Source organism: Littorina saxatilis, unplaced genomic scaffold (assembly GCF_037325665.1).
Source record: "Littorina saxatilis isolate snail1 unplaced genomic scaffold, US_GU_Lsax_2.0 scaffold_1715, whole genome shotgun sequence".
NCBI classification, from domain to species: Eukaryota; Metazoa; Mollusca; class Gastropoda; order Littorinimorpha; family Littorinidae; genus Littorina; species Littorina saxatilis.
In genome coordinates, this window is record NW_027128925.1 from 2,501 (window position 1) to 12,895 (window position 10,395).

A 10,395-nucleotide genomic window follows, 5' to 3' on the forward strand; every position below is an offset into this window, starting at 1 on the left:
TAGCAGCAACCACATAAAAGAACATGTATAGGCCACAGTTTTTTTTAATCCGTTCACTGATAGACTGAAAGGATTCTATTCTAAAGAGTTTCGTACATGAATTAATAATGTATTTCAAGTGTTCCTGTAGTCATGGATGCTAAATGAACATCCAGGTCAATGACATGCCAGTCTCAGCTTCACTAACACACCAAAGTTCTAAAAATATACCATATCGGATTTGACTGTGGCGTCATTGTAACAAACAACTCGCCTGCAATTGTAAACAGACGTCATACATAACATGCATGTTGGGATGTTACTGACTCTTCAATTGTGATTTCCCAATCCCTTCGCATTCACAAGGAAACCGGAGATGTGAAATGCGTTAAAAGGAAAGAAAACATCTTACACCCGAGTCAACGAAAACCCGATCTTGTATACACTATGAAGCAAAAGCCTCTTAAATTTAATATACCAAGTCGACTTCGCGGAGTGTACTTCACCAAGCCCGCTGCATAAAGCTTTGGCACTGAGTTGTTGGCAAAAAGACTTCGCGGAGTGTACTTCACCAAGCCCGCTGCATAAAGCTTTGGCACTGAGTTGTTGGCAAAAAGACTTCGCGGAGTGTACTTCACCAAGCCCGCTGCATAAAGCTTTGGCACTGAGTTGTTGGCAAAAAGACTTGCGCGGAGTGTACTTCACCAAGCCCGCTGCATAAAGCTTTGGCACTGAGTTGTTGGCAAAAAGACTTCGCGGAGTGTACTTCACCAAGCCCGCTGCATAAAGCTTTGGCACTGAGTTGTTGGCAAAAAGACTTGCGCGGAGTGTACTTCACCAAGCCCGCTGCATAAAGCTTTGGCACTGAGTTGTTGGCAAAAAGACTTCGCGGAGTGTACTTCACCATGCCCGCTGCATAAAGCTTTGGCACTGAGTTGTTGGCAAAAAGACTTCGCGGAGTGTACTTCACCAAGCCCGCTGCATAAAGCTTTGGCACTGAGTTGTTGGCAAAAAGACTTCGCGGAGTGTACTTCACCAAGCCCGCTGCATAAAGCTTTGGCACTGAGTTGTTGGCAAAAAGACTTCGCGGAGTGTACTTCACCAAGCCCGCTGCATAAAGCTTTGGCACTGAGTTGTTGGCAAAAAGACTTCGCGGAGTGTACTTCACCAAGCCCGCTGCATAAAGCTTTGGCACTGAGTTGTTGGCAAAAAGACTTCGCGGAGTGTACTTCACCAAGCCCGCTGCATAAAGCTTTGGCACTGAGTTGTCGGCAAAAAGGCTTCGCGGAGTGTACTTCACCAAGCCCGCTGCATAAAGCTTTGGCACTGAGTTGTTGGCAAAAAGACTTCGCGGAGTGTACTTCACCAAGCCCGCTGCATAAAGCTTTGGCACTGAGTTGTTGGCAAAAAGACTTCGCGGAGTGTACTTCACCAAGCCCGCTGCATAAAGCTTTGGCACTGAGTTGTTGGCAACAAGACTTCGCGGAGTGTACTTCACCAAGCCCGCTGCATAAAGCTTTGGCACTGAGTTGTTGGCAACAAGACTTCGCGGAGTGTACTTCACCAAGCCCGCTGCATAAAGCTTTGGCACTGAGTTGTTGGCAAAAAGACTTCGCGGAGTGTACTTCACCAAGCCCGCTGCATAAAGCTTTGGCACTGAGTTGTTGGCAACAAGACTTCGCGGAGTGTACTTCACCAAGCCCGCTGCATAAAGCTTTGGCACTGAGTTGTTGGCAAAAAGACTTCGCGGAGTGTACTTCACCAAGCCCGCTGCATAAAGCTTTGGCACTGAGTTGTTGGCAAAAAGACTTCGCGGAGTGTACTTCACCAAGCCCGCTGCATAAAGCTTTGGCACTGAGTTGTTGGCAAAAAGACTTCGCGGAGTGTACTTCACCAAGCCCGCTGCATAAAGCTTTGGCACTGAGTTGTTGGCAAAAAGACTTCGCGGAGTGTACTTCACCAAGCCCGCTGCATAAAGCTTTGGCACTGAGTTGTGGGCAACAAGACTTCGCGGAGTGTACTTCACCAAGCCCGCTGAATAAAGCTTTGGCACTGAGTTGTCGGCAACAAGACTTCGCGGAGTGTACTTCACCAAGCCCGCTGCATAAAGCTTTGGCACTGAGTTGTCGGCAAAAAGACTTCGCGGAGTGTACTTCACCAAGCCCGCTGCATAAAGCTTTGGCACTGAGTTGTCGGCAAAAAGACTTCGCGGAGTGTACTTCACCAAGCCCGCTGCATAAAGCTTTGGCACTGAGTTGTCGGCAAAAAGACTTCGCGGAGTGTACTTCACCAAGCCCGCTGCATAAAGCTTTGGCACTGAGTTGTCGGCAAAAAGACTTCGCGGAGTGTACTTCACCAAGCCCGCTGCATAAAGCTTTGGCACTGAGTTGTCGGCAAAAAGACTTCGCGGAGTGCACTTCACCAAGCCCGCTGCATAAAGCTTTGGCACTGAGTTGTTGGCAAAAAGACTTCGCGGAGTGCACTTCACCAAGCCCGCTGCATAAAGCTTTGGCACTGAGTTGTCGGCAAAAAGACTTCGCGGAGTGTACTTCACCAAGCCCGCTGCATAAAGCTTTGGCACTGAGTTGTTGGCAAAAAGACTTCGCGGAGTGTACTTCACCAAGCCCGCTGCATAAAGCTTTGGCACTGAGTTGTTGGCAAAAAGACTTCGCGGAGTGTACTTCACCAAGCCCGCTGCATAAAGCTTTGGCACTGAGTTGTTGGCAAAAAGACTTCGCGGAGTGTACTTCACCAAGCCCGCTGCATAAAGCTTTGGCACTGAGTTGTTGGCAAAAAGACTTCGCGAAGCGTACTTCACCAAGCCCGCTGCATAAAGCTTTGGCACTGAGTTGTCGGCAAAAAGACTTCGCGGAGTGTACTTCACCAAGCCCGCTGCATAAAGCTTTGGCACTGAGTTGTTGGCAAAAAGACTTCGCGGAGTGTACTTCACCAAGCCCGCTGCATAAAGCTTTGGCACTGAGTTGTTGGCAAAAAGACTTCGCGAAGCCTTCAAGAAGTCAAATTCGGGCAGAATTAAGGAGGGCCTTTTGCAAATCCCTTCGGCCCTTAGAAACCAAATTCGTTTTTAAAATGATAATACTGCCTTTTTTATCGCCTCAGTTAACTGTTCAAAAGAAGTCGACGAAGAGGGTCCAAGTTTGCAGTTTCTCGCGTGTAGGAGAGGGAATAAAGCAATGAGTCCAGACAGGATCGAATTTCAACCTTAACGAGAATACCGTGGTAATCAATAATAATCACATTATTTTACACAATTGTTAGATAATATATATTTGCTTTTTTAAACATTTACCAGGAATAACAATTTCTTTGATATATTACATGTTATTTTAAGAGGCTGATGCTTTTGCTTCATAGTCTATACTGACAAGATCGTGTTTTCTTTGACTTCGCGTAATTAATAGCAGCCTTGATGATACATGTGCATCCTCATATATAGAAAGTGACCTACACCTTTGTTTTAGCGGCACCGTATACATAATTGGTTTGGGGTTGAACATCTGATCGCTATAAGTGTGTCTGCAACCGGAAAAAAACTGGAAGATTCACATGAAGCTGAAGACTCACTGATTACGACTCTGTGGGAAAAAAACCCACATATCCCCTCCTAACCTTTAACCCGTTTAAGATTAGCATCAACTCAAAGCCTGAAGAGTATAAATAGAGAATACTACATGGTTTGCTGTGTCGTACCAGATTTACACAAGGTTTTTTTTAAAATATTGAACAGCGAGCGAAAGCGAGCTGTTCACTATTTGAAAAAGCAACGAGTGTAAATCTGGTACAAAACAGCAAGCCATGTAGTATTCTGTTTATCCTACATACTGTACTTCCGTGTATTTTACTAAAAAATGTCCTGCAGTCGATGAAGCTAACTTGAAGACTTTTTGGAACCTCGATCTCTTCTAAAGCCTTGTGCAATCTATAGTCAAAGTAAAGAAACGTCACTCTGAAAGTGTGGCGTGACGTGTTAGTTCTAGAAATTCATCGAGGGTAATTAGCGAGCGCAATTTTGTTTTCTATGACGTTTTTGTCTCGGTGACTTTGGCATCATCAGCAGTTGAAAAACAGGTCCCTGCCAGACTTGCTTGACATGACCTCATTTACATGATATACACACGTGTGATTTGAACGATTGTTATCTCACGAGTGTCTCTCTCACGTATGTAGGATAAACCCATTTTTAAAACAAACAGACACTGCAGTCCCGGAGAAAGCGAGCTCTCCAAAGGAAACCCCCGACACTATCTTCTACTCCACTTATTCAGTCTTGAGTCGAGCGTTTGAAAATGCCTGAGCCTGAAGGCGGGTGTAACTTACACCTCTTGGTATCAGTCTGCCTTAGAGATGAGGACGACAGTTGGCCAGATGGCCAGAATAGCGCGCTGCATTTTCCTGCATAGAACTAAGGGGCGTCTGCCGCGACGGTGCCTGAGCTAAACATTGGTGGGCACTGCTCACAGCCCGGCACACGGCACTGTAAACATTCCCCGTCCCTTCACCTCTCTCGCCACCATCCGCCCTACCCTTGGTCTCATGCCTGTATTCATCCACTCAGACGCGTCGCCCGTGCGCGCGTGTTGTCAGAACATGCATGCACGCTGGCATACGCCAAACACACACGCACACACACGCCGCGCACGCTCACTTTGTGGGAGGCGAACCTCAAAGATAGCTTGGCACTGAGAAAGGGGGACGGACCTCGCCGCTAAGATAGTCTCAGAGCAACGAGCGAAGCAGTATAATCTTTGAGCAAAGACTTGGGACTCTTCCCCCCAGCGCAGACTTCTCAGCTTCACGGGAGAGATAAGAGCTCGTAATTTGCTGATAATCTTTGAAACCCCCTTTACTCTGTCGCTATCGGAGAAAAGTGATCCAAGTTTTTGTTCAGTGACAAAACTGTGAACTTGGTTCCGTTGTTGTGTGATATGCGTACGACAGTGTCGAGCTGAAAGATCCGCTTTCGCAGTGTTTTTGGAGAAAGGGGGACACAAACTTGAACGAGTTTTGACTGGATGTAAGTAGAAACGTTGTTGGTTTCACGTGCTGTGAGCTGTGCCCTTTGCAGGATTTCCGAAACAGTGTTGTTAGACGTTGAAAATGTTTACGCTGTGACTCGCGGACCAACGGCGTGGGAACTTTACTTCTCCTTCACCCTGCGTGGAGAGATTGGTGTCTTGAGGTAAGAATTTTGTTTACTTTTGTTTGGAGAACTAGAGCATTCTTTTGAAAAAAAAATAGAAGGCTTTGTATTTATTGTCTTTATCACAGTTGTGAATTACTATTTGTTTAATTCGTTCGGTGAACTACTGTCGGGTGGTATAACGAGTTACACAGCTTTTTTAACGCGGTTTGTTTGTATATATTTGTTCTGTGTTCTACATTGTTTTTGCAAACCGTTGGAATTAATTCTAACTGCTTTCATATAAGTGCAGTCAGCCAAGAAGGTTAAATCAAACAAGAACAATATCTGGTTAGTCTTTTTGTTTTTACATGCTTTTGAGAATATTTGTAAGAGTTTGTCTCAGTCTCTCTCGCTTGTGTTGTCCGAACGAGCTTCTGAACAATTTGCCAGACACGTATAATTATGTTCTGTGTTATAAGTGTTCGTCTGTCCACTCAAAAGACCGCAGTGTCGGATATAAGTGACTGTATCGTTTTGTTTTGTCACAATCAAACGTTCCTATAACATACCTTGGTTGTTTTTTGAGTTTTGGAACGTTGGCAATCTGTTATATATATATATATATGTATATATATATACAAAGAAATAAGGAAAAAATAACCAAAACAAGCCTTCACGTTTTCACCTATATATATGTATATATATATAACAAAATCAAGGAAAAGAAAAGCCAAACAAAGAATGTCAAGTGGCAGCCCAAATTTTCGACCTGTTGCCAGGCCTTCCTCAGGGGCGTGTAATTCTGCGAGACGCCAATTCATGCATCAATTACTAAGCAACACAATACCATGGTTATTTCAGTTACGAATCACAAAGCAAATATTTCAAAGATAAAATTTACATTCAAGCTTAGATCTACTTTCGTTTTGATTGTAATCAAAACAAATGTACACGTGCGAATTCCAAAGTTATTACGTCAAATATATTATTATATATTATTATATATATATATATATATATATATATATATATGTATAGGTTACAACACGAGTGGTTTTTTATATGGCTTGTATTTCAGTCAAGACCCAGCGGATGAATATCATCGGGAGACACGAGCCTCTGGCGAGTGGCTCTCGATTGATATTCCCGCTGGGTCTTGACTGAAATACAAGCCATATAAAAAACCACGAGTGTTGTAATCTGTATATCCCATTCTACCATCAAACACAAAGTGTAGACTACTAGCGGCACTGTTGCGATCTGTGCAGGGTAAAACTGTTGCCAGCGAGACTTAGCCCTTTTGCAACCTTAAACTAAGTGACCGTCGCTGAAAAAATAAAACGAATGAGTGCATCGATAAGTACGCGGTAACACTACTTTCAGACCATTTAAAAGCTTTAAGTAAAGGTTCATAAGTTGCAAGAAAGTAATGAAGTCGAATAGAAATTAATTTAGTTGAAGCGCACAATTCTTTTGTTTTGCGTTTCAGGTCGGCAGAACGGGCGAAACGGGTTTGGGACCCATTTGGCTTACTCGATTCAGAATCGATTCCACGTTGTTTTTCTCGAACGTGTGTAATTAAGCTTATTGACAGAGAAGCAAATTTTAGGGAACAAATATGTAGGTTTAGATTTAACCATTTGCTCCCTATTTGAAATGTATCTACGTGATAAACTGTTTTGCGAGTGTGTTTGCATGGATGAACTTAAACTGGTATGGGTGAGGAAAACGCGACCGACACGTCTGTCACCGCCGATTGATTGCATTTTGAAGGAATATGACTGGATTACGGAAAAATATGTGGACTTACTGCAGAGCCAGGCAAAAGAGTAGACTTGCTCGCAAAACACGTGAAACAGCCGATGTTTGATAGCTGAAGGCGCACACCAAAACACACTACCGACAGATTCTCAAAAGTCGTCTGCTAACGATGCAAGGGGAGGGTACTCGTGTTTTGTTTTGGTTCGCTAGCATCTGGTTATCTTGTAAGTTGAATGTTCGTTTTTTTCGACCTGCATTGCTTTCATAATGAAAGAAACTTTTGCTTATTGCATCTCATACATCAGATCAGTTCTGAAATTCATTTTTGCGTGCAACTGATATGGTTTTCTGAGCCGTGCAATACGATTTTAGAACTTCATACAAATGTGTCACGTTGTTCGGCGCGAGGTCAAAGGTCGGGAGGAAAGTAGTCCTTTGCCCAAATCGGAATCTGCACTATCATATATTTTTTGGAGTCCATGATGTATTTATTGAGCTATAAAAATACAACATATATACCCATACTGAAGTAACAGAGACAAAGAAGGGAGGTCATGGGATATATATATATATATATATATATATATGTATATATATATATATATATATATATTGATTATTTTACACTGATAGAAAATCAATAAACAAACACGAATTTAACAGAAAAACGACAATAACTGACAAATGTGTTTTCTGAGAATAGTCCCCCCCAAAAGAAGAAAAACACTCCGAAGAGTATATTCTCTGTTTTCAAGTTCTCTGTTTTCTTCTTTGCTCTCTTTGCTACGATGATGAATCATGTTTATAATAACGCCATCACAGTTGAACAAATAGGGGAATGTTCCCGGATGTTACCCCGACTTTATTTAAAGAAAAAAAAAAAAAGAAGCAAAAAAAGGAAAAAAAAACCCGCCGCTATTTTGGTCTTTTATATGTGGCCTCCCTTCCACACTCTGAGTCTCTATCTGTCTCTGTCTCTCTGTTCCTTTCAGTATCTGTATTTTTCTCTGTGTCTGTTTGTCGGTCTGTCAGTCTCCCTCTCTCTCTTCTTCCATCTCTCTCTCTTTCTGTCTCTCTCTCTCTGTATCTCCCTCTCTCTCTTTCTGTCTCTCTCTCTCTGTATCTCCCTCTCTGTATCTCCCTCTCCCTCTCCCTCTCTCTCTCTCTCTCTCTCTCTCTCTCTCTGTCTCTGTCTTTCTCCCTCTTTTTCTCTTTGTGAGCATACGTGCGTCATATTTTCCGTTTGACTGTAAACAGATAAGAATGTCTTATAGGCAGGAAGTGATAACACTTTCTCATCAGCAGAGGGAGGGATCTTGAACGAATTCAATTTTGCGGTGAGAGACGACGGCTAAAGATTGTTTACTTTTCATAGAAATGAAGTAAATTTCCGTATGCCGAGTTGGAATGCACCTTTCTTTACAGAGAGAGATTTTTTAATACCACATGGCTTGTCATCACCCCGCTTTTCGTCAGCTCTGTCAGTTTTCCTGTATGCTTTGTTGTATGTAAATCTCTCTTTCTCTCTCTCTCTCTCTCTCTCTCTCTCTCTCTCTCTCTCTCTCTCTCTCTCTCTCTCTCTCTCTCACTCTCTCAATGAAATGCTTTGTTTAGTTCTCCCTCTCAGTCTCAGTCTCTCTCTCTCTCTCTCTCTCCTCTCAGTCTCAATCTCTCTCTTTCTCTCCCTCTCTCTCTCTCTCCCCCCCTCTGTCTCTCTCTCTCATCCTCCTCTCTCTCTCCCCCCCTCTCTCTCTCCCCCCTCTCTCTCTCTCCCTCACTCTCTCTCCCCTCTCTCTCTCTCTCTCTCTCTCTCTCTCTCTCTCTCTCTCTCTCTCCCTCTCTATCTCTGTCTCGTTCCGACCTCACGTCCAAGCTAGTTTGAGACTAGTAGTTTGATTGATATACCTTAATGGAATTATGCCAACACTTATAGATGATTGTTTCAACTTCCACAGACGCTGATAATTTAGACCTCTACACAAAATAACGGCCAACCAGAAGCAGGCAGCAACATGATGGTGCTAGACAGACAGATTGCTTTGGGCAGCGACGGTTCCAACGCCAACAGCGACAGCGACAGCAGCCACAGCAACGACATGCACAACAACGAAGTCAACACCTACAGCTTTCCTCACCACCACTACCACCATCCCCACCATCCCCATCATCATCACCATCACCTCCACAGCACCACAAACATCAACAACAACAACATCGACAAGAAAGACCACAACGTGATTGAAAACGCGAACACTGCAGCCCTGAAGGCTGAGACAGACAGTGATGAAGACAGACTAGTGGTAGACGGACCAGAACACTTTGTCAGCAGCATTCACCTACACCACCAGCACCAATTGCAGCAGCAGCAACACCCGCACCACCAACAACAACAGCCCAAGAAAAGAAAACGAAGCCTTCCCACAAGCACAGCAGACCCCTGCCAGGATGAATTCACAGCCAGCAAAAGACCCCAAGTGTCTGCGGGGGTAGAAGACTGCTTCCAGGATTCCGTCAGCCAGAGCAGTCTCTGCGGTTCTTCTCACGACGACGACGACGTCTCAGGCAGCGGGAGCAGTCCTGGGGGTTCTTCCAGCACAAGCAAAACCACAGAAGGAGGAGGAGGAGGGTCCAGCCGCAAGAAATCCAAGAAGCCTCAGACTTTCGAAGACCTGCAGACACAGCGAGTGATGGCCAACGTCAGGGAACGTCAGCGGACCATGTCCCTCAACACAGCCTTCTCCCAGCTGCGTCAGATCATCCCCACGCTGCCCTCGGACAAGCTGAGCAAGATTCAGACCCTCAAGCTGGCCAGTCGCTACATTGACTTTCTCTACCAGGTGCTCCGCACAGACGACCAGGCTGAGGCAGCCAAGATGATGCAGTCTGCTTCTTGCAGCTACGTGGCAAACGATTGCTTGTCCTACGCCTTCTCCGTGTGGAGGATGGAGGGGGCCTGGTCCTCCATGTGAGGGCAGTGACTTTTTGGACACATTGGTGCCGTGGAGGGGGCTTCAGAGACGCAAAACTTGAGGTGAGTTTGTGTGTTGGTGTTGCTTGTGGAATGGACAATTGCAAGCGTTGGGTTGTAAGAGGTATTATTTTAAATTTGTGTTTAGCTTTTCAGTGCGAGTACCCTTTGTATATTTTTCATTCTCTGATAGGTTTTGAAAGGAAAAAGGAAATATGTGACCCTCCACCACAGAATGAGTTGGATGTCACCTTGCAGGGTTCTGAGCTAGGCCTAATATTCGTCCGGGGGGTGCAAGGTATCAGTGTGAGGATCACCTTAGTCACAGGCTTATAACTCAACAAGTTTTTGCTCTTTTCTAAAACGGTTTTCACCACTGGATAGAGCTTCAAAATCTCTTTAAGAAAATGTAAAAATATAAAAATTATGCAAAGGTGACATGCGACTAATTCCGTGGTGGAGGGTCACATATATTACAACATAACAAAAACATAATAACAACAACTACAGCAACAACACTAACAACAACAAAATTCCCTAAGCT

General features: G+C 44.3%; 1 protein-coding gene across 1 annotated transcript; it reads left to right on the top strand.

Annotated features, from left to right (window-relative positions):
- Window positions 1–4,647: 4,647 nt before the first annotated feature.
- Window positions 4,648–10,060, top strand: LOC138957230 (twist-related protein 1-like). Its single transcript, XM_070328380.1, has 2 exons — window positions 4,648–5,179; window positions 8,839–10,060. The coding sequence occupies exon 2, from the start codon at window positions 8,896–8,898 to the stop codon at window positions 9,850–9,852; it is 957 nt and encodes a 318-aa protein (XP_070184481.1). The 5' UTR covers window positions 4,648–5,179; window positions 8,839–8,895; the 3' UTR covers window positions 9,853–10,060.
- The last annotated feature ends 335 nt before the right edge of the window (window positions 10,061–10,395 follow it).

Coding starts and splice junctions, on each gene's coding strand:
- LOC138957230 (XM_070328380.1), top strand. CDS start 8,896: ATGATGGTGCTAGACAGACAGATTGCTTTGGGCAGCGACGGTTCCAAC.